This window comes from Taudactylus pleione, unplaced genomic scaffold (genome assembly GCF_031769625.1).
Source record: "Taudactylus pleione unplaced genomic scaffold, aTauple2 ptg000915l, whole genome shotgun sequence".
In the NCBI taxonomy this organism is placed as follows: domain Eukaryota; kingdom Metazoa; phylum Chordata; class Amphibia; order Anura; family Myobatrachidae; genus Taudactylus; species Taudactylus pleione.
The window spans coordinates 373,174-398,426 of NW_028285316.1; the positions used below are offsets into that span (position 1 = coordinate 373,174).

Here is a 25,253-nt window from a genome sequence, read left to right on the forward strand (position 1 = left end):
CTATGCGTACGACATGTGGGTGTATTTTTAGCGGTCCGACCGCATCCACCCCTTGGTCGGCCAGCTAACAATCCGACCTTAGGGACGCAACTTGCGAGGGAATCATTTGCATATCCGGCCCCTTTTCCCGTACGACCGTGCGGCCGCTTCGACCGACTCTGAATGAGGTCCTCTTTCTCTTCAAATATTAATATTATTACTAGGCCTTTATTTTCCTTACACTGTTGCGCATAATGTAAATGAACGAAAATGTGTTTGTAAGTTAGCAGTTTGGTTTATATTCCCTTTTTCTTAAACTGTAAGAGAAAATTTGACGCAGAGATATAAGCTCAAAGTGTTTTATATAAAGCTTAAAAAACTGCTCCAAAAAAGCCCCTGTAAAATTGAGCACCCCAGAAATTAATAAAAAACAACAGATTTAAATTATGTTTATTAACAACACAGGTATACAGTCCTAAGCAAGCACAACAACTACAAATGAACAGTCAAATGTGCCAGTTTCTTTCAGGGTTCAGACAAGCCTGTGTTCCGCTAACCAGAGTGTAGTTTTGTTTTTTTTCCATTCAGTATTATTCTGTTGACAAATGCAAAAAGTGGAAAAATTATATAGCCCCTCATTTTTTTTTGTTTAATATATATTTATGTCACATAAACTTAGCAATACAGAAGAGAAAATTCAGGAGGGGACAACAAAGAGAGTGCCGGATAAATAGAAACAGCAAATAAAAACAATTGGGACGTCTGCATATGAAGAAAGGGCCTGATTCAGGGATGGACGATATTGGACCACCGCAAGGAAGTGACTGTGCAATAACATCCAACTAAATGTAAATGCAGCAGGAGGTGTCTGTAGGAAATAGGCATGTCCTGGCTGCATCTGCGATCCCAGTGCGGCGTCCGTAGCGTAGGTTGCTGCTTTGGCGGCTGGCCAGGTTGCGTAAGCTGAGACTCACTCATTCTGGCCAACGGACATGGACAGCCGGGTCCAGGGAGTCTGCATCCGCTGATGCAGCCCTGGGCTCGGCGCGCCTCCAAAAAGGGGGCGACAAGCCTGCGTTTCGGAGAACAGTTGAGGTCACCGCCCCCCAACGCCGCAATTGTGCTGCGGCTAAGGGGGGTTTGTGAGCGAGCGAGCTCGCAGGACCTGTTTTGCACATGTGCCTGCGCAGACCCGCAAACATCGGAGATGTACGCTAACCAAAGTCCACATAGACATATTACAGCTGCAGTTAAAATAATTCATACCAGCCAGGGGTACGTAAGCAATTCGTAAGCAGCAATTTAATCGTACCAAGCAGAATATCGATATAACTTTAATATATTTAAAAATACATAATTGACTTTATATGCCTATTGTAAGGAAGCCTCCTATAAATTCATATAGGAAAGAAAAAAGCCTACAAAAGGGTCAGAGAAAGGAAGAGATGAAGAACTACCTGCAGAAGTGGCTTTATAGAGGGAAGTGTAATAGAGTACAATGGAGTTAAAATAACAGACTTGAAAGTGTAACAAACTCCAGTGAGAGGATCCCTAATTTTAGTACAGGTTGAGTCTCCCATATCCAAAATGCTTGGGTCCAGGGGTATTTTGGATAACAGAATATTCCGTATTTTGGAATAATTGCATACCATAATGAAATATCTTGGGAATAGGACCCAAATATACACACAGAATGCATTTATGTTCTATATACACCTTATACAGACAGCCTGGAGGTAATTTTATACAATATGTTTAATAATTTGTGCCTTAGACAAAGTTTGTGTACACTACACTACACCAGCAGGGGTGGTTTTAGAAAGGAGGGGGCCATGTGCAGACTCATTACTCTGTGCAGTGCAGGAGACGCTGGAATTGTGTAGTCCTCCTGTAACATGGCGTACGCATCATGGTCCTGGAAACTTCTTTACTGCGCATGCGCAAATCTGTGATTTGTGCTGCTGCTGTAGTGCCGATGCGGGACTCTGGAGATATTAAACATTGGTGAGGGTGTACAGTCTGGGCCCCCCTGGACCAAAGGGCCCATGTGCACCGCACACCCTGCATCCATTAGATGGTTAATGTGCCTGAGATGGATCACATGGCTGTACATCGGGGAAATGCACTATGTAACCAGTTCATTCTGTCTAGCTGTGGACCTGTTTATGAGCTTTTTATTTGGGGGCAGGGCAGGGGGATGGGCTATGCTAATCGTTTTATTATTTAATGTTTTGGTTTTCTAAAAGAATTATTAGACAGTTTACCTATACTTTTGAAGGGGTAAATCCTATGCATCACTTTACATCACTGTAAATATAGGAGGAATCCCTACTTTTATATGTGCAGGTCCATTTACACTAGAGGTCTACACTGTTACTAGTATTTACAGTAGGGGAGAGAGAAGCACATCTTTGACATACCAGGACAGCTTGCTAGGAGTAACATTTCTGTAGTTAGACATTTCATTTAAACCATTGTTTTAAAAGAGCACAATAACATTGCCCTTATAATGATCTACACCAAAGGTTTCTCATTTCTTTCTTAAAATACCATTATTTCTGTTCTTTTGCTCAGATGACAAATGGATCAGAGCTTCCTGAGGAAGAAGAACATCCTCTTAACCTATCATGGCCCTCCAACAAGCGAAAGAGAGCTGTGTATCTTGCTGTGCTACCAATAGTATTCCCATTATGGATCACATTACCTGATGTCCGCAAGCCAGTGAGTACTAGCTGTTGCTCTGTACAATATTGATTGTTGCCCTTACATATAACCTTTACCATGGATTGCTATTCACTGTTTTTTAGCGTGTTTTTGTGCAACGTAATTTCGTCTGTCAAACTTGTTTTGCTGATGACAACAAATAAATACAAATACAAAATACATAATATAATATTAACCACTTAACTGACAAATTATTTTTCCAAAAACCGCTCAGAAATTGTCATTTTTTATGATTGAATTAGGTCAAGAACATCTTTTTTAAAACTTATCCAAAACAATTTTATTTATATTTGGTTGTTTTAACTCAGTATACCATAAAAATAGCAATTTTTATCGTATACTGTAATGGTAGCTATTGACAGGTGTACCATCGATGGTCAGTGGGGAAACCATAGACTAAAAAGGATTATTTGAGATCGCAGTCACCGATGTTGCTATAACATCGGTGGGGCTGCCATCGATGTGCAGCATCGGTGCCTGTCAGCAGGGCAAAACCACTTGTTTTGTTTGTTTGGTGTGGGTTTTTTTTGCCATCGATGTTTTGTAAAACATTGATGGTCAGTGGCCATCCCTAGTGTGTGTGTATATTTATATTACACATATATATATATATATATATATATATATATGTACACTGTGTGTATATATATATGTATATATATATACATACATACATATACACACTGCATGTATATATATATATATATATATTATAGATATATATAGATATATATGCAGCTACTGTTTGACTCTTTACTGCCCGATCACTGTGGCCAGCAGTGATCGGGCACAAGGCAGGCAGAAGAGGCGGAGCTGCTCCTGGCCGGAAGGAATGAGGAGGTGGGGTTGCTCCTGGCCAGGAGGATATAGCTGCCCTCGAGAAAGGGCAGCTGAGCGGGGGAGACGAGGCCGGGTGGTCATAGCAGCAGCCGGCTTCCAGGAGCCGCGGCTGCTGCTTTCTGCGTAAGAGTGGCGGCTGCCCTTACAGCCGCGTGGAGCGATAGATGGCGCCGGCCGGAGACACATGGCAGTGCGGCCAGAAGCAGGAGGTAAGGGATCGGCTGCCATGCAGCCGCGCCGTGAGGGGTGATGCCAGCATCCCGATCACTGCTGGCCACAGTGATCCGGGACTCAATGGATGTCAGCCGCGATGGAAGGGGGGTGAGTCTTTATAATGGGGGCCCACACCGCACACCCTACACCCATAGTTAGGGTTACTAAGCCCCATTCCCTCCTCGTTCTGTCTGTCACCTCCAGGGCTGCCAAGAGAAATTCTGGGCCCGGGTACTGCAACATCCTGTGGGACCACATCATGTATGGCTGCACCCATTTGTGAGTGGGTCTAGCATGTGAGATGCACCCACTCACAGGAGCATGGCATAGCACCCAGCAGCTGGAACTAAAGTAGTCACTACTGTATTAGGATGGCGGGACAGTCCCATAATAGCTGCATTTCTTGTCAGGCTGTATATAGATGCTAAAATGTAACACACAAATTAAAGTGCTTCTACTTTACTTTGTACATCTCTCATGTAAATAACACAAACAATCTATTTTCTATCATAGAGATAGATGTATGAAGGACTTAATTTTTACATAACATCAGGTCGTCTTATACACACACATTCCGCAGCACATATCCTAACCCACTGCTCCATGCTCCTTCTTCACTATCTACCCCTCTGTGTCGCCCCTGTCTGTCTGCCCTTCCCCTTTAGAATGTAAGCTCTCACGAGCAGGGCCCTCATCCTCACGTGCTTCTCCTCCCCCTACTTATAGTATAATTTACTCCTAACTCCCTACAATGGCACCTACCACCTGGTTGCTCATGTCCTGCTGATTGTGTTTTGCAGCTGAGTTTATAACCTTGTCCTTGTCCTGCATTGTTTTGTATTACTATTAACTGTTTTTCTTGTGTGCTCATTTATGTACTGTGTAAGGCGCTGCGGAACCTTTGTGGCGCCATATAAATAAAGGATAATAATAATAATAATAATAATAATAATAGTTAATAATACTTACCTCTCCGCAGATTCCGATGTGCTGCTCTGCAGCGCTGGACCGGTGCTGCAGAGTAGCAAAAAATCCCTGGGAAAATGGTGGCAACAATTTTCCAGGTGACCTGCGCTTGCACAGAAAAGATGCCCCCGGGGAAAATAGGCATGGGTGCCATTTTCCCGGAGACCCATGCATGTGCAGTAGATTCTGGCATGAAGCCAGAATCTACCACGCTCAGTGCACTGACAGAGAGGAGGGGGCCCAAACGGAGGCTACTCTCTTAAATACGCCCCTATTGCAAATCCTGTTCAGCGGGCTTGTCCCCTGAAGACTTTGTGCAGGATGGTCTGTGTGCTAATTGTTACATACCACCTCACCAGCCCACCCTACCAGCCCCTTTCCAGGAGCCACCTTGGGTGTCCTCCTCTCGGGTTATTACGCAGTTAGTGGGCCGCTTATCAACCCCCACGCTGCCTCCCACCATGGTGTACAGACCATTAGCCACCAAAGCACACAAGCAGACTGTATCTTCCTCTCAGTCCACCCAGCTTTCGGATTCTGACGCATCATCTGAGGAATAGAAATAGAAATCTGAGGAGTCAGTGGATGTCCCTTCTTTAGTGAGGGCGGTTAAAACGATCCTGAACATAGAGGATGATGAACAGGCCCCTAAGCCTAAAACCCCAGTGTTTAAATGCCAAAAAGTGGTTAAGGCTGAATTCCCTAAATCAGACCAGCTCACTGAGCTAATGGGGGAAGCATGGGGTAATCCTGGCAAACGGTTCTAGGTCCCAAAAAGACTAGCATCTTTTTACACTTTCCCTCCTGGTGAGTGTACTGCCTGATTCAGACCTGGACGCTAAGCTGCGATCGCTCGCACCCGCTTAGAGCGATCATATGCAAAACCAGCGGACGCTCGCAAAACACAGCCAGAATTTAAAACCACCCACCGTAAGCTGCGAACGTACATCACATCTCTGCTCGCGATGCATTCACTGCTGACATCTGCGGACTCATCATTCCACATCCAATATATCGAAACCACGCACAGGACATTTGCTACCATACGATGTACTTGCCTGCTAATAGCTTGTAATTATGTATGTAATTATAGTTTAATGGCATCTTTGATCTTCTTTAGATATTGTTTTGTTTTTATCTTAAACTTGCTTTGACTATTTTGGTGTTTTTTTTATACTTAAAGAAACACACACACGTCTCTATTTTTTTTTCCTTTGGTTTCTTATTAATATGCAATATATGTATATCTGAAACATATATACATAGAATTTTAAAAAAATATCTCTATATACTGTATATATCTATATACCCATCTATATCTATATATATGAGAGAGAGAGAGAGAGAGAGAGAGAGAGAGAGAGAGAGAGAGAGAGAGAGAGAGAGAGAGAGAGAGTTTCCTAATTCAGCTCTTAACTGTCACTATATAGGCTTGGTTTTCAAAATGTCATTTCGGATTGCAATGTTTGGCTGTTGTTTTTTTTTGTTTGTTTTTAAAAAAAAAAAGTTTATTAAAAAAAAACAGTGTATGTAACAATGTGTGTATATATAGGGGCACATTTATCAATGTTTGGTTTCGCTATGCATTCAGGGCCTGGCAGTAATGTCCTAGGTATGGGAATTACCTGCTGCGTTCCCTCTGTATTTTTAAATACAAATTTGTAATATGACAGACATACATCCACAAATTGTGTTTGTGGTATTTTTTTTTTATTATTCATTGATAAATGTGCAGCTTAATCATTAACAATAGCTATTTTGATATAATAAACAAATAAAAACCATTTTTTTTCCAAAATTTACAGTTTTATTTTAAAAAATTTTAAACCAGGTTAGAAACAAATCAAAAACAAAATCATAATGCCCTCCTTATGTGGGCTAGACACTCCCCCAAAATGGCCACACACTGGGTCATCACTTCCAGCTCCCTCCATATGATATCGGCCAAGCATTCCTGTGGCACATCTGAAAAAAAAAATAATAATCATTTTAATTTTATTTTATTTTAAAAATATAAATAAATGTATACACCATCACCCACCCATGCTTCCTATGATAAATCCAGCACTGCAAGCTATGAGTTTTTTTTTTGGTAAAACACCATCTGCTCAATTAACCTGCAGGCCAGCCAAGAGCCCCGGCGGGCCCAGGTAACAGGGGGCATGGCCTAATCGTGGGAGGTGTGGCCACGCGCCCTCCCTGGGAAAAAAAAAGCTGTGTGGCCACGCGCTGGGTAGGGGGGGCGCTCTGAGCCCCCTCAGCCCTGCTCAAAGCCAGGGGGGGCGCGATCAGTGTGATCGCTCCCCCCCAGAGGCATAGGAGACTGCTGTGGCTGCTGCTCAGCAGCCACAGCAGTCTCCCACTGCAGCTCAGCACATGCTGTATGCTGGGCTGCTGTGAGGGAGGGGGGGGGGGCGGCGCCGGGCCCCTCAGGAAGCCCGGGTCCCAGCCGGGTCCCTCAGGAAGCCCGGGCTCGGGTAATCTGCCCCCGCTCCCCCCCCCCTCTCGGCGCCCCTGTTAACCTGATAGCAATAATCACATTTGAAAAGTGGCCTGCAGCCGGTTATTATTTTACAATACAATTTAACACACAAACAAGCTTGTACAGTGAAATGGCTCCCTTCAACATAAATATTCTAATGTTTTTTATGCAAATACAAACATGCTTTGAATGTGTGTGTCAAAGTTTTTTATGTCTTGCATGTACCTTCAGCTGCAGGTCCTTCCAGGGCTGGCTCCTGTGATGTGGCTGCCCAATTAGAGCCACCAGAGCTGTCTGGAGAGGAAGCTGGTCCAGGGGCTGCATTTGTAGAATGGGATGGTTCTGGGGTGTCAGGGGAGGGATGGGAGGACTGGTGGGAAGAGTGAGCAGGGGAGGGAGGGGAGGGAAGGGAGGGAGGGGAGTACTGGTGGGAACACACACACACACTTTATGTAATTTTAAATAAACAAGTAAATAAACAAAATGGCTGCTCCCTGAAAAAAAAAAAAACATGCAAAGCCTTTCAAATTACAACATAAACAGTAATATATATTGATGTTTTAAATTAAAAATATGCCCTGTGAATACGTGCGTTTGCAGTGCTATCAACTTGCGCTGCAAATTAAGGGCCCACAAACGGGCCAGAAGGTCCGGGGTACGACGGCGGAGGTCGGACCAATGCCTCTCAAGCTGCACTATGATGCGCCGCACCTCCGCGTACGCCCGCATTTTTGGGCGGTTGGTGACGAACGGCACTGCAGGCCCCAGGTCCATAACAATTGTTAGTATTCGCAGCTCCCTGCGGGTGAAGCTTGCGGCTCTCATGATGGCAATGACAAATATTACAGTGTACAAACTTTATATAAACTATGGTGCGTCCTGATTGGTTGGCCCCTCAAAAATGGCGGTTGGGCACAGGACAGTTTTTAATTTACTACATCTATATCAACATAACACCTTCCAAACAGCATGTGTCTCACCTAATCCCACAGCTGGCATATGCCTGTGCGTCATTTCGTACACTCCCAACACTCCGTAATTCCTTGTGAAAGTGAGTGTAACTTGGAGGTGCGGTTTTATAGGTGTGTGTTTGTGTCGGTTGGTCGCATGTGTATTGCGTAGGGCACTGCGTGGGAGTGGCGCACAAATACAGCTGCGTACGCACATGCCTATAAATGGCAACGCCTGGCTTTTAGGTTTTTGCAGTCATGGATTATCAGGATTGCAGTATGTCTGACTGCATGAAGGAGATACACGATTTTCTGGACAAATTTGGATTGGAACTAGCAGTTGAAAATGTAGATGTGGACACACTAGCAGATGCCACCAGATGTTCCTCGTCCACCTCCTACAAACACGTTACCTCCAAATGTGTCGGCACCATCAGATGGCAGGATACAAGCTCAAGTTATTACTTGTATGGTTACGGATACACTCATCCATGAGGCACCAACCAGATTACATCTTGGCCATGACATTCCATTAGAAGCTTGTGGAGAGATCTGGGTGGAACTAACCAAGATCATCAATCTGAAGCACTCCACTCATTATACTGTGTATTACCTTAGAAGAAGGTATGTATATTTAACATTTTTATACAAATTTAAAAATGCATCTTGGTTTTCGTTGTTTATTCTTTAAAAAATATAAAAAAAACTGTATATTTTGTTGTCCCAATGTTCAAGATATGATTTGTGACATAGCAAGTGTTTTTGGAAACTAAAAAAGTAGCAATAAAAATCTTATTAGATGGAGTGACCTTTGCAGCCGACTCCGGACAAAAATCAATTTACGGATCCAACACCTTAATGGGCCAGGGGGTCCCCTCCCTGACAGCTTGGCTCTGACCCAAAGAGAAAAACATATGTTGGGGTCCTTAGAATGGAGGTTATTATCGGAGGCCCAATTTCTCCATCTGGTGCCTCAACAAGATGGCCAGCATGCTGTGTCTGGTAATTATTTGCATACACCTGTCTCTGTATCTGTCTATTTATGTGTAAAGTATAAATACTAATTTTTACTTCTTCATTTTTAAAGGACCTGCCATGGATCAAAGGCTGCAGTCGGATGTGGTGAGGGCACAAACTCCATTAACTGTGCCTCCCCCATCCACCACTGCCATCCTTGCCGAAGTCATCAATGGCCTTAGGGTGGCAGTGGAACACCAATCTGCAGCCATTGAGGCAGTACAGGCCAGCATGGTGGTGCAAACCTTCATTCTAAGGACAATTAGCCAGGATGTCAGGGAGATGACAGAACAACTCACTGGCGTAAAAGATAAGGTGAGGTGGACCAGTGCCCTGCTGTGGCTGGAACGAGCTCCAAGCAGGGTACACGACAGTCCACCCAGATCCGTAAATTGAAGTCTCCGGTGTCGGCTGCAAAGCGGAAGCGCAAAGATTGATGATCTTGGATTTTTACCACCCAGATTTCTCCACCAACTTTATGGAAGTTTATGGCCAAAAATTTGATCTGGTTAGTGCCCCTGGAAACCATACAAATAATAATTTGAGCTTGTATCTTGCCATCATATGTGCCAGACATATTAGGAAGTGAATTATGATTTGTAGGAGGTGAAGGAGGGACCTTTGGTGATGGCACAAAAGTCAAAACCCACATTTGCAAGTGTGTGCCCATTCCAAATTCATCCAGAAAATCGTGTATCTATTTATTTAATTTTATTCTGTTTATTTTGTTTATTTTATTATTTTGAGTTTAAAAAGCCATATTTAAAAAAAAAAATTGTTTGTATGAACAAATAAATATTTACTGTTTAAAATTCAACCAAAGTCAGTGAATTGTCTTTTTTATATGCATTTTTACCTTCTAAAAATGGCAACAAAACCTCTATAGCTGCTATGGAACTACAAATCCAAGCCTGGCCTGGCACAGTATTGCTATTAAGTCATGTATATATGCTGGAATGGCATGCTGGGATGTGCAGTCCCACACCAGCTAGAAGGAAGCATAAAAAAAATATATTTCACAGTTTTCCCTATTACACTTTAAATACAAAAAAACACAATGTTGATTTTATTTGAATATGATAAAATATGGGGACAATTGTTAGGGCAGTTAAATGTATTTGGAATCTGTAAACACATCACAATCATAAACAAAAAGAGTAACCTGAAAAATAATTGAATTAGGCTTAAGAACGCATCTAAATGGCAATTATACAATGCAATGAGTTGCACCTGCTACTCTATTATCTGTGACTGCAAACATCAGCAGCGAAGAGAACCATCGACTGCAAACGCAGTGCTTGTGGTGGGCCCTAGGCTATCGCAGGCACTGCGAGTGCTGCAGAGAAAAACACAGCCAGGTGACGTGTGCAGTGATGCTGCGATTTAATTATGTACTCCCATATGTTGGTGTAAAAATGCCCAGCCATGCCCGTCCTAGTGTAAGCACACCCTGTTTACACAGAACTGCCCCGGTTACCACCCACAGATGTCCCTTTCTGTCACTCAAACTAGCGCACTGGTAATTTGCACAGAGCGATCGTTTGGCGATCGCAGTGGCTGGCCCAGGCACGCGCACTGCGATGCATACGCATGCGCAGACGAGTCATAATCACCCATAGCGAGCGATCCCGGCTTAGCGTCCGGGTCTGAATTAGGCAATAAGTGGGAAGTCCCGCCTACCATTGTCAGAAGCTCTACGCTGCCTATACCGTCCGCAACTTCCCTTAAGGACGCCACGGATAGAAAACTGGACACTTGTCTCAAATCCATTTACTTGCTTTCTGGCACTATTGCTCGGCCAGCTATGGCCACAGCCTGGATATCTAAGGCTATCAAAGGATGGAAGGATGCGCTTGAGGACAGCCTGCCATCAGACTCTACTAGGGAACAACTGGCCTACATCTCCCATGTCCGGGAAGCGACCTCGTATTTGGGAGAAGCTGCGTTGGATACTGGACTCCTTGCCTCTAAAGCATCTGCGACCTTGGTAGTTGCCCGCCGGGTCCTGTGGCTACGATCCTGGAAAGCGATCACGGAAACCAAGAAGGCCCTCAAATCCTTACCTTTCTCTGGAGGCAGGCTGTGTGGTGCAGAGTTGGACAAAATTGGGGCTAGAGTGGCACCCTCAAAATCTGCCTTTCTGCCATCAGCAGCTGCCCCTAACCCTAGGCCATTCTTCTTTCGGTCTTTTCGCCCCGAAGGTTAGGCAAAAGGACAGTCCTTTCCCAGGCAGCCTAGTTCTCACAAGACCGGCAAGCCGCATTCAAAGCAGCCTTGGTCAGCCAGACACCCAGCTTCCAAGTCTTACGACAAACTCTCCACCTGATAGGGCGGGCCTCCTCCTGGGGTATCCCAGGGTGTTGGGCCGACTTCTTTGATTTGCAGACTCTTGGCGTCAAACAACAACAGATGCCTGGAACCTAATGGCCTCACGTCACAACCACAAGGTCCCCAGGTACGGGTCTAGGACCAGAGACCCCTCATCTGCCTTTTATGGATGCTCTGGCAGTGCAGTGGGACTTCAATCTCGCATACCTCTTTCCTCCGACTCCCTCCTTTTGAGGGTTCTCTGAAAATGAAACAAGAAGGTGGCACGGTGATACTGATAGCTCCAGCCTGGCCCAGGCACCATTGGTTCACCGACCTACAGAGTCTCCTCATAGATATTCCTTTTCCACTTCCTCTATGGCCGGATCTATTAGCGTGGGGCACTTGCCTGCACCCGGAACTACCTCATCTGTCTTTGATGGTGTGGCTCTTGAGTCATCTCTCTTAATAGCCAAGGGTTTATATCGCTCTGTGGTCCAGACGATGCTCAGGGCACATAAGCCTTCTTCAGCCCACATGTATTACAGAGTTTGGCACTCTTACTTTCAATGGTGCTCCCTCAGCAACTATGACCCTATTGTTTTTCCCAGGTGCTTGCCTTTCTCCAGGCTGGGTTAGACCTCGGCCTCCTTCTGGCCTTCCTTAGAGTTCAGGTTTCTGCACTGTCAGTCTGGATCTCTCCCCTACCTGATGTTAGAACGTTCCTTCAGAGTTTTATCCACCTTCAACCTCCTTTTGTCCCTCTGGTGGCCCCCATGGGATTTGCCCTTGGTTCTCCGGGATTTACAGGCTCCTCCATTTGAACCTCTAGATTTAATAGACCTCAAGTGGCTGTAGGCTAAGATGCTCTTCCTCCTCGCTATCTCCTCTGCCCACAGGATATCTGAATTGGCAGGCTCTCCTCTCGCTCCCCCTTCTTGATCTTTCATCCAGACAGAGCTGTCTTCCGTACCTGTGCTGGTTACCTCCCTAAAGTGGTATCCCAATTCCATTCAAATGAAGAGATTGTGGTTCTGGCCTTCCAGTCCTCGGACCTCTCTGCAGGTGAAGCCTTCCTGGATGTGGTTCGGATCTACGTGGATTGTACCAACACCTTTATGAAATCGTATTCTCCCTTTTTTGTTGTATGGCTTTCACAAATGGGGCTAGCCAGCTAATAAACAGACTCTGGCCCAATGGCTCCGCATGACAATCTCTCAGGCTGTTCCAAACACAGTTACAGCACACTCTACTCGGTCTGTGGGACCTTCCTGGGCGGTTCACCATGGCGCTTCTGCTGAACAATTGTGCAGGGCGGCCATGTGGTCTTCCGTCCACAACTTCCTCCGGTTCTACGCCTTGACATCTTTGCCACCTGTGTCTTTCTCAGGATGCTTCCTTTGGGTGACGGATTCTCCTTTCTGCTCAAAAGCATCCCCACCCTTAGAAGAAACTGCTTTAGGACATCCCTATAGTTATCCCTGTGGATCCTTATGGACCCTGAAGAAGAAAATAAGAGTTATGGTAGACTTAACTTTGTTAACTCTTTTTCTTCCAAGTCCATAGGATCCACAGAGTTCCCACCGTGACGCACCTGGCTTTATTACGTATTTTCCTCTTGGTCACTGATTCCCTCATATTCTGTTAAAGTGTTTCTCGTGAGTACTGTTCTTCCTTCTCCTCTTTCCTGCTCCTGCCTTGGGCTTGTTCACAAAACTGATCTGCCTTTAGCTGGGGGCGGGGTATAAATGGAGGAGGCCCGGGGCACCCTGGGAGCTGAAGCTTTGACTGTTTGTTGCCCGATTAGCTCCAACCACCTACACCCCATGGTTATCCCTGTGGATCCTATGGAACGCGAAGAAAAGTAGTTAACAAAGGTAAGTCTACCATAACTCTTATTATCTCTACAGTGTATTATAATTACCATTCATCATGTACACTAAATGAACAGTATACTGTACATATATGTTTAGACATTCTATTCTATTATTTTATTAGACTTTTTTGTTATTTAGGTGTAGTTTCACATTATTAGTTTTATTTTTGTTATTCATTTGATAAATATGTTTTCCTTTGTCCATCTATTCTGAAAGATCAACTAATAGATAAACAATACTATTTGTGGGCATCGAAACGGGGGGAGGGGCAAGGAGGCGGCCCGCCTCCTCCAAACATTTGAAAGGCGCGGCAGAGACTGTGTTTTATAGCAATAGGCTGCACAGCCCCTGCACCGCATGAAGGAGGAGGTGTAATGTGCGTGCTTTAAGTTAAAAGACTGCACATTACACCTCTTCCTCCGTGCAGTGCAGGGGCAGTTCAGCCTATTGCTATAAACAACAGACCTTGACCATCTGCGGCCGCAGCTCCAGTCCCTGCGCGCCCAGCAACTTGGGAGGGAGAGAGAGTTGGGAGGGAGGGTGAATGGGGTCGCAGGGGTGTCGGAACAATTTTATGTTGCCCCAACATAAAATTGTTCCAACGCCCCTGGTACCATCCACAAAAACGCTGTGTAAAAAATCCTTGCTATACATTATATATATTATATGAGCAACAGTACATAAGCATAACTGTTGTATATAAAGTAAACATTGTATGTACCAAAGCAGTCTCAGTTAGTGAACTGAAGAACGAGTACTGTCTCTCTAGGGGATATTCATGAAAGCTTGGAGAGAGACAACTCCAAGCTTTCATGAATACCCCCTTCTGTCTGAAGTGAACACACTACGGAGCATCCAAATCTGCTCCCTTATGCTGCCTGTCCCAAGGTGATGCTCCTTGCTGAGTCCTGTGCCTGCTGGCCAGCCTGCATTACACAAGTCTTGCGAGATGATGATGGGGCATCTTGTGAGTCGGTGACCATAGTTCTGCATGAGCCGCAGGTAACAAAATACTGACCACGGGATTCTAAGTGTGCGTAGGGGGGGGGCAGGGCGACTGCTCCAGCCAATCCACTGGTAATTTGGCTCTGCTGGGAATTGGTCAGCCCTGGTCAGCACTATGCTGTGGTGCTCCTGTGCAGCCGCACTGAATGAACAGGCCTTGAGCCAACCTTGACATGTATCACTAAAGACATTTAAATGCCATGGCCATAATCAGGGACAAAGCAGTGACTGGTTGGATCCCATAGCATCATTTCAGTAGGGGACTGACAATGGTGCTCTTACTGCCTGACAAGCAGAGTTGGTACCTGATCGGGGACACAGTGGTCTCGGAGATGGGGGTGACCTGGCATTGTCAGACCCCCATCACCTCAAGGCCTCATAGCCATTCCACCTAGTGACAATATAGAAAAGTCATACAGTACTTTGCTTTTGTTGCCATGGATCACTGGGATGGGCTGAGTTCAACTGGGGATTCACAATCATATGGCTTATTAGTTGGATGAGGTCCTGTTTCTGTTCCTTTGCTCTTGTGTAGTTATAAATGTGGTGAATCACTTGTCCCAAAAGGTGCTATGAGAGTTGCTGGTGGTCAGTGATTACAGGAATATGTTACTAAACATATATTAAAAATACAGATAAAAAATATAAATGAAATAATAAAAGTAGATGCACTTTTGAAAAAGTAATCATGGGTTTGTAAATAGATAAAAGAATATATGAATAAAGACAAATAATATGAAGGTAAAACACTGCAACAGTAAAAGAGATAAAGGGCCAGATTCAATTAGCCTCAATATTTTACCGCATAAGGAAAAGGGTTGTAGCATTGGACTTTAATGCCCAGAGCTATACAATTACAAGCCCTTTTCCTCACATGATAAATCTGCGGCTAACTTGTGTTAAGCCGTAGATTCCAGGATAAGTACCCAGAGCTATTGGTAGCGCATTTGCACTGGCCGCAACAAGGGCAGAAAGCCCAACAACGCAGATTTCTGTTCGAGTCTCAGGAAGAGGTGAACAGAAATCCACGTAAAGTGCAGCCTGCGGGCTTATCATGGGCTAACATGGCCTACAATTGAATAGTCCCAGGACTACTTCATGGCTAATCCTTACTTAGAGGCTAATTGAATTTGGCCCAAAGGATTGAATGTAACCTGTGAATATAATGAATATAGGATCCACTCTTGAAGTGATAGCAAGCAACAAGTCTGTTTAACTCCTAAAATGATGTATGTGGACTAATGGTGGTGAATGAATATAAGTGTATAGAAGATTGATAATGAAAATGATGTAATAAAAACCCATCTTATTTTATCCTGCAGCCCTGAATGCAGCGAGTCTCTAATTCATTACAGCCAAATGCAAAACAAATGTATTTTTATCTACAACACAAATAATACTTATATGTTTGTCTGCACATTTCCGTAGCATGCTGGTTAGAATCTGATTAATAAATAGCTCTTTAACCTTAACCTGAGTGAAGAATAATAAATGCAGCCAACACTGATAACTTCAAAGGAATAATTGTGCACACACATGGGTTCAGCTAAATATGCACAACAAAGCCGGGCAGTTTCCACAAAGGGCTATGCATATTGTACATACGGCCTGCCGGGCAATTCCTGCCACTATTGCCACTTTAGAATAATTGGAGAGCATATATAATGTACTCTTTGTTATGGAAATAGTGCAAGGAAAAGCAAACTTTACATATTTATTTTATAGTTATGCACGTTGCCATTATTATCCACTGCTATTGGTATAATGTAATAAACAATGTGCTACTACACTAGTACTATAAAACATTTCAAATAAATATCCATTATTTCCTATTAACATAAATCATAGCAGTAAAAAACAAATGGTAAAACCACATACCACAGACCAATGTGCAGTTATGCACTGATGAGATTGTACTGCATTATTTTTTATAATTACAAGAAAGCTTTAACCTGATCTGTTTTTTTACAGTCTTCAAAGAAATTTTTCCCTGTTACTTTTTTTGGATCGATCACTTGGATTGCAATTTTTTCATATTTAATGGTCTGGTGGGCACATCAGGTAAGCAGCAAATACATTGGTGAATAAGGCAACTGGCATTTTCTGTGATCCCCTTTTTTCCTCTATGCCCTAAACACTTATTGAGTTGTATATAGTGTGAAAATAATTATTTTTAGCATTTTAGATGACCAGGCACCTTTCTTATGAAATGCCTACTTGGAATATCAATGTACAATTTATATGGCATGTTTACAAAGCATACAGTAATCAATAAAAGGAAAATCTTAACATTTATTTAAACTAGCCTCTAAGTAACTACCATGAATAAAACATAGTAAGTAACTGACTGTAATAGACAGTAAGCTGTCCATTCATATAGGGACCTTTGTAGGATGGATAACAAACATTATGCTCTGAGTCCTGTCTATGGAATATTACCCCTCTGCAAATACCATCTGACCAGCATATACAGTAATATAGTACCCTAATATACCAAAATACAATGCAGAATTAAACTAATATTTTTTTATTCATTTATTTATCAGCCTTTATTTATATACAGTAGCACTAGCATACACCATCCACAGTGACAAACAAGGTAAACTAGTTATCATGCCTTTCCTTCCACATGATAATTATAAGATAACAAAAAAGGTCACAGCTTTATTAATTTTGGTTTAGATTTGAAGGTGTAATAATACATTACTGCAGGAACCGATTGCACTATTAAACAGGTAAGAGAGCCCTACTCACAAACTTGCTGACTAGAGGAAAATAAAAGTTAGATAGATGTTAAGCGTCACATAGTGAATATTGATCCAGCAAGATTGCAATGAGAAAAAGCGCCTGGTGGGACTAATGATCCAGTCAGTAATAATGTTGGTGTGGAGGTCAATAGGTTGTCTGAGCATAGAAATAGAATAGATGTACATTTTAAGTAAACTGTGTAGAGGGCTGGTAATCAGGTGAAACAGTCTGGAGGGGTTAAGACCGCGGTTCGGCAATTTGATAGGCTCACCTAAAGAGCAGTTTTCAGGGAATGCTTAAAGGTTTGCAGGCTAGAGGAAAGTCCAGTAATCCATAGAAGAAGCAAGAAATGAGTGTGGATAAGTGGTGCAAATCTTTAGCAGAACGGAAGGGACAAGGTGGGAGATATTTTGACACAAGTGGAGAGATCCTATTAGCCACGAACATTTTCTCACGAAAGAAAACAGGCTTTTAACAGGATGTTTGCCTGGAATCTGTATAAAAAGCAAAAATAGAGAAAAGAGCACCTACTAGTGCACTAAAACAAAGCACCACCTGTAATGTGTATTCATAGAAAAAGTGCAAAGGCCACGTACAAATAAAAAATACAATTGAGCTTTCTTTAACCATATGAGGAATTCCATCAAACCGCAATTAGTCAGATAAAAACTTTTTTATCAGGTAACAGCTTGGATTAAAACAAGAACACAAAAACATAGAGTAATCCTATTTAAAAATCAAGCTTATAGCCTTATATCCAAATAACTATAGGAAATGAAAGTACAAGATTAAGAACAAATACAGCGCTTATCTGATATCCAAAGATGTAGTAAGAGACCAAGTTGGTCAGAAACGATCAGCTGTATAGAGGGCCTGATTCAGAGCCGGACGCTCTGACCAGAGCGCTCGCTCTGAATCAGGGCCCTCCTACATGAAAATGGAGCGGCCTTATGGACGCTCGCATAGCTGTGGGTTACCACCCACGGCTTATGCGAGCGTCCATGATGATGGTCGCGATGGTCAAGACCATCGCGACCATCGGGCTTGCGACGGAGACCCTGCGGTAGGGTCTCGCTGCTGCAAGCCCTGGAGTGATTTTGGCTCTATCAGAGCCAAAATCACTCCCACTGACATCACTAGCGATGTCAGTGGGGCCGGCTTCAGACGGTAGGTGTTCCCATGGGAACGCCTCCGTCTGGCAGCCACGCCCCCGGCACGCCCACCAAAGGGGGCGTGCTGTCAATCAACATCGACAGCACGCCCCCTTTGGTGCGAGACCCGGAGCGACGGAGAGCCCGTCGCTAGTCGTGTCTCGCGCATGCGCACGACGGAGCTCCCTCCGTCGTGCGCATGCGCAGTGGGGCAACATCGACCCTCTTGCGAGCGGGTCTGAATGACCCCCACAGTGTATATGCAATACAGTGACTTCATATATATATAGTGGCAAAGACAGCAGTTTTTTACCATATTTACTAGAGAGAGACTGGTACGCTTTCAGGGTGTCTTCAGGCTCATGCTGCAAACAGGGTTAAACATTGAAAGTTTCATGCACACAGGTACACACAGGTGGAGGACATGGGTGTAATTGGTTTCTTGCTGTATTATACCCCTAGCTAGTGCATGGGATGGAGCATAAGTAGGGGATTGTGTGCTGTGGGAAGGACGAACGATGCTGGACTAGCTGGCTAGTCTCTAGATGTTTAGTAATGCTGGCCATACACGCTACAATTATCGGGGCGATCCGCCCAATATCCGCGGATCACCCCGATAATTGTAGCTTGAGTGCGGGCGACCGAGGGTTAAATATCGCTTGGTCGGGTATGCTAGATTGTCCGGCATGCCCGTCCGATGCAAAATTTATGAGTTAAAATGTCGGCCGCATTGGGCAGTGTATGCCCAGCCGCGGCCGACAGACAGATATTTCCTGTGTTCCTTCCCATGGAAGGAACAGGGAAATGTCTCCTCCCCCCGTGGGCGGAGCGCAGATGTCAGGGCTAATAAAGCCCAAAGATGCCGCGGGCAGTCGCGGGCTGGCAGGCTGCCAGATAAAATGTTGTGTCAGGCATTTTATCTGGACGTGAATGCCCAGCTTTAGTGACAAGGCTGTGGGATACTCTAGTAACTGCTAAAAGTGAATTTGCTGTAGCTGCAGCTGCTGTCTTTAACATCCTGACAACGACAATGACCATCCAACAAAAAATTGGGAGTATACACATAATATAGAAATGCATATCCATGTGGGCCAGATGGAAGATGCAATGAACGTTTTTGGATGCATGCTACATCTTTTTTAGTCCCTTATCTTGCTGTTTATGTCTATGTTATTCTTCTTGTTCAAAGTAGATTAAATACTATGGGGCAGATGTACTAAGCTCTGCAAAGTGATATATTGGAGAGTGACAAAACACCAACCAATCAGCTCCTAACTGTTATTTTTTCAAACACAGCCTGTAACATGACAGGAGCTCAGTGGCTGGTAGTTTATCACTTCCCAGAGCTCAGTACATCTCCCCCTATAACTATATAACTAGCTCATTCTCGGCAAGGAAAAAAATGAATACTGCACAGCTGGCACGAGATAACTAATCTGTAGGACAGTGTTTAATAGTTTGTGTTAGACAGTGATGGTGCCTACACACATAGCGATATTTTACACAATCTGGCCGATTCCGACACATTGGAACAACAGATCATGTAAAATAGGCCCAAATCATGAGTAAATCATGAGTCCCCACTCACGATCACGATGCGATGCGCGTCCCCGCTGGTCGTACATCGCATCGTCAGATCTGCCATGCTATAGAGCAGATCTGCCAATCTGGGATACAAATGCACTGGAGAAAAGTCTGGATGCAGAAGAGATCGTATGAAGATTGCACACTGCAAACTCCAAATCGTGTGCAGAGCTGCCGGGGACAGTTTTCAAGGGAAATCGTGCACAATGTCAGATCGTGAGCACATCGCTATGTGTGTGTGCACCTTTAGAGTAATGGAATGATAGTCTGATGTACAATATGTTTGTTAAACTAAATTATGTTTCAATTGTCTTTTATAGGTAGGAGAGACTATTGGCATTACAGAAGAAATTATGGGGCTCACTATATTAGCTGCCGGCACCTCTATTCCTGACCTCATAACTAGCGTAATTGTAGCACGCAAAGGCCTGGGAGACATGGCAGTATCTAGCTCAGTAGGAAGTAACATTTTTGACATCACAGTTGGGTAAGTAAAATGAATCTTCAGCACAATGTTTCCTCACTACAAAAGTTTCTTCTATAATATTTAAAAGCAGATAGATTTTACTTTTACACACAAACACAATGTGGAACAACTATTCAGTAGTAATAACGTTAATAGTAATTTTTTTCCCCGCAATCAAAAATCAGGGATACATTGCTTGTTCAACAATATCCCACAGACCTTTTAAGGGATTTTTATTTTTTATCCCATTTGATCAGATGAGTGTTAGGGCGGGATTCAGAGATTGACGCAATGTCGATATATTTGCAATTGGACAATGTTTCAATTACTGCGCATGTGTTGGAATCGCATGGCACCTGCATCTGGATGGATAAGCGATGTCTCTTTTATTATTATTATCCTTTATTTATATGGCGCCACAAATAGTAATATAAAACAATACAGAACAAGGACATGGTATATACACATAGCTGCATAACACAAGCAGCAGGACATGAGCAACCAAATGTTATGTGCGAATTGAGGAGTTAGGAGTAAAAGATACTATGAGAAGGGGAGGAAAAGCACGTGAGGGACGAGGGCCCTGCTCGTGAGAGCTTATATTCTAAAGGGGAGAGGCAGACAGACAGGGACGACACAGATGGGGTAGATACAGTGGCGTAAATTCATCCCAGATGCCCGGAGGCAAGTTATAATTTGGTGTCCCCGTCACAGCCGCTGACACTGTAATGTAGCAATTTGCATATTCGCATGCAGACAGGTTATAGCTAGACAAAAGCAGAAGCTGATGATCTGACATGGAGCTCTCTACTAGTGTATGGTGGCTTCTCAGGTGCCGGGAAGGGGTGCCGGTACATAGTTACAGCCCTAAGTGGGGTGAATATGTTGTGGACAATGGAGGAGGTGCCCCTTCAGTGCTGGAGCCTGGCGGCAGGCGCCTCCATTGTCTCCCATAGTTCTGCCCCTGGGTAGATAGTGAGGAAGGAGCATGGAGCAGTGGGTTAGGATATGTGCTGCGGAATGTGTGTGTATAAGATGACCTGATATGTCAAACTTAAATTCTTCATACATCTATCTCTATGACAGAAAATAGATTTTGTTTGTGTTATTTACTTAAGAGGTGCACAAAATAAAGTTGTAGCACTTTAATTATTGTGTTACATTTTAGCATCTAAATACATCCTGCTAAAAATGCAGTTATTATGGGACTGTCCCGCAATCCTAATACAGTAGTGACTACATTAGTCCCAGCTGCTGGGTGCTATGCCATGCTCCTAATAGTGGGTGCATCTCACATGCTAGAACCACCCACTAATGGGTGCAGCCATGCCCAACATGCTGTGGCCCCCACAGGATGTTGCTGTATCTGTGTCCAGAATTTCTCTTGGCAGCCCTGGAGGTGACAGACTGAACCAGGAGGGAATGGGGCTTAGTGGTGGGGTAACAAAGCCATGGAGGGAGAGAGGTGGTTGGGAGTGGAGGAACAGGAAAGGCAGGGGAAAGAAGCAGAGGATTGGAAAGCAGACTGATGAGAGAAAAAAGGGGGAACAGCAAGTGGAGGAGACAAGAGGGGAGAATAGGGATGGATAAAGTAGAGGATTATGTGGACACTGAATATGGGGGGTGATTGAAGTAAGGGTGTTCATACTATGGACGAGGTAAGTAAGATGAAAACTAGAGTGGAGGCTGTGTGATGTAGAGACAGTGTGGGTAAAAGTTATTAAATGTTCAAAAATACAGGTAAGAGAACAGTGCTGCTAATGTATGAGCGCAGCTCCAAAAGTGATATATAAAGAGAGGTGTGTGAGTAGTGGGTGCAGGAATTAGTTATTAAAATAAAGAATGATTAAAGTGGACAGATGCAATGCAGTGGAAAAAGGCAATACAGTACAAACAGGATGTTCAGGAGTATGAAGGCAAAAATGACGATGTACAGAGCCGATCCAGTCAGAAGTGTTTTGAACAACAAAGATCCATCACCAAGAGCAGCACGCAGATAGGGGAGTACTTGCAATGTCCAAGCAGCGAATGCAGTAAGGAGTTTGCTGGATATGCATTCAGCAGCTGATGGTGAATTTGCTAATTCACATAATTATGTTGCTTGTTATCGTTCAAAAAGTGTTCTGGTTTTTTGCAGTGAGGATTTATTTGCATAGTTATTGACAAGCAGGGGCCGTTTGTAGGAGGCAGTGAAGGGATGGAGACTCAAACACAGGTGTGTTGTGACTATTTTTGGGGCGTGTTGAAGCCTGCATTTGCAATCCAATACTCATTTATAAAGGCTCTGGCGTTGCAGTTCCAACAGCCATTCTGCGCAAACATAGGGTTACTCAGAACTTTAATAATCGACTGATCTGTGTCCGATGCTGCGTCTTTGTACTCAAACGGTTGGATTTGCGAAGTCGCCAGAAGGCGTCTCAATACAAATCCAGGCAGCTGCGACATTTGCATATTTTCATACAGTTCCTGCCTACAAAGGTGCAGTGGTGATGGGATTGCGTGCACCTCTCAAGCAGGGCCTTAATCTTACTCTTAGACACAGAATTTTAAATATTTCAACCTATTATGACATTTTGATTTGTTTAATTTTTGTTTCTTTTTTTTTTCCTGCAAACCATAGACAAAATAGGTTTTGTTCATGCTGCAGGTTCTCAGTCAGGCATTAAAGTGTCTCATAGTGATAGCCTTTGTGTAGCATAAAACTTATACTGTCATAATTGATTAGTTCTGGTTTTGTCTGTGAAGATCTTTGATTTGCACCATAAAATCTTTTTGTTTTGTTTTTTTCTCCACGACAGTCTCCCAATGCCCTGGCTGCTCTATTCCATATTTAACCACATGACGCCTGTAGCAGTCAGCAGCAATGGCCTCTTCTGTGCGATTGTCCTCCTTTTCATAATGCTGCTGTTCGTCATCGTTTCCATCGCTGTGTGCAAGTGGAGGATGAACAAGATCTTGGGCTGTATGATGTTTGGTCTCTACATGGTTTTCCTGGTCCTCAGCGTTCTTCTTGAGAAACGTATCATCCAATGTCCAGCTTCTATTTAGACTTGAAATAAGAATAGTGAAACACATGCTCCAGAAAAGGCAGGAGCTTGTCTTTACCGTCAGAAGTCCAAAAGCATTGCCAGCGTGCGCACTGACATACTTCCCTCAGCGGTTATAAGATCAACTTGTGGCTCTTTTATTGGAGATTTTAGAAGTTATACAAACTCCTATTGTACATTTTCTAATGCACGTTGTATTCCTCTATTACTCTCTTTACATATGAGTTATATATATATATTAATATGCAGGATATACTCAACAAAAGAGAGATATTAGATAAAAAATGGAATCTACTTATATAAACTAATAAAAGTAATATCAACTCATTGGGATTCATATGTGTCAAGTAGGTTTGAATAGAGTGAGTGTATCATCCCTCACTGTGGATGTATTATTTCAACACTTTTCTGCCTTTAGCGTAGTCTGAAAGGATTGTTGTGGAACAAGAGATATATTTAACTCCACTCGGTAGTATAGAAACCACTTGTGCAATGAGTATAATGAACATGTGGCAATCTGGATTCAGGGTATGAAATGTACACAAGAGATTTAGGTGTGCTGCACACTGTACGGTATCCTATGTTTTTACTTATAATATATTTATTGATGGCAGTATTGAAGCACTTCACATAGAAGAACCATATGGGTGTAATGTATTCTAGCCCAGTAGTGCTTACATTTAAATTTGGTCATACATGGATAAAGTAAACATGCCTACATAGTATAACAAGCATATGGTCAAGGACTCCTGTTACTAGTCTTTTGATTTAATGTTCCAGGTCGGGGAATGGGGGGTGGGACAGTTTGTTGACCTGTTCTGATTGCAAAGGTGAAGATTATTTATGGCAAAAAAATAAACAAATTTAAAGGAATAAGCATGAGAGAGATATTCTTTGTGTGATGTTTGTGTTCTGGTTAACGGCTTATTTTTCTGCACAATGTGCAAGTGCCACACAGTACAAAATTCATATAAACAAACAGTAACAATGTGTAGGTACCATTATATATAAACAAACAGGTGCTTCACCATTTTCTGGGTGCATCATGGACAGATCACATACAGTATGTGGCCATACATTTCCAAATCAGGGCGTTAGGAGTTTGGCCACCTCCAAAGTTATAACTTTGTTTACCTCTGTACCTTACCCGACTATGAGTATTCAAGTGCTCAGAATGCCGGAATCCCGACACACGTCAAAATCCCAGTGTCGGCATCCTGAAGGTAAGTAGCGGGGTTAGAGAGAGAAAAATGGAAGAGCAATACAGAGTGAAGATAGTCACATTTTCTGAGAGAGAAAGATCCACCTATGTCTTCCAACAGGATAGCATTTACCAGTCAGACCATGTTCCTTCACCTGTACACTCTCTTAACTATCGAGACGGCAAATTCTTTCCAAAACAAAACCATGGTATCATTACATCACATGGCAACCACAGTGGTAAAATCATAGCCATGGTATTACATCCCACCTCCCCCTGCCAGGTCTCTGACCTAATGTTGCCTGCTGCGATCACCACAGTACGAGGTGCAGGCAGTGGCTGGACTGATGACTGAAGAGTAGGGATGGACATCCGAAGCCCTTCATCGAATGGTTGCCAGGCTTCCGCCATGAAATCATGCGATGCAATGGCAACTAGCCATTGCATCGCAAATATTCGATAGTATAACCATCGCAATGGTTGCACTACCGTCAGAAAAAGGGGCAGAGCCTGATGGAAATGGGGAGGAGCCTCGCTGTACCCCTGTCCACGTCACTGTGGGGGCGTGCCCAGCACTCTCCGAGATGCTAGGCTGTCCCTACACTGAGAATAGATGCCATGCACATGTGCCCAGCATCTATTCTTCTGCTGCAGACCCGTCGCTCTGCCTCTCTACAGCCAACTATCGGATGGGCA

At 43.6% G+C, this 25,253-nt stretch overlaps 1 protein-coding gene across 3 annotated transcripts in view; it reads left to right on the top strand.

The window, feature by feature from the left end:
- The window catches only part of SLC24A2 (solute carrier family 24 member 2), a 244,196-nt gene extending 219,982 nt beyond the window's left edge, over nucleotides 1-24,214 (top strand). For all 3 annotated transcript variants that reach the window (XM_088459587.1, XM_088459589.1, XM_088459588.1), the window contains 4 exons: nucleotides 2,554-2,700; nucleotides 16,332-16,421; nucleotides 20,164-20,330; nucleotides 23,108-24,214. In XM_088459587.1, coding sequence (XP_088315713.1) covers nucleotides 2,554-2,700; nucleotides 16,332-16,421; nucleotides 20,164-20,330; nucleotides 23,108-23,357 — 654 coding nt within the window. In that variant the 3' untranslated portion in view covers nucleotides 23,358-24,214. The remainder of the gene's footprint in view (nucleotides 1-2,553; nucleotides 2,701-16,331; nucleotides 16,422-20,163; nucleotides 20,331-23,107) is intronic.
- The last annotated feature ends 1,039 nt before the right edge of the window (nucleotides 24,215-25,253 follow it).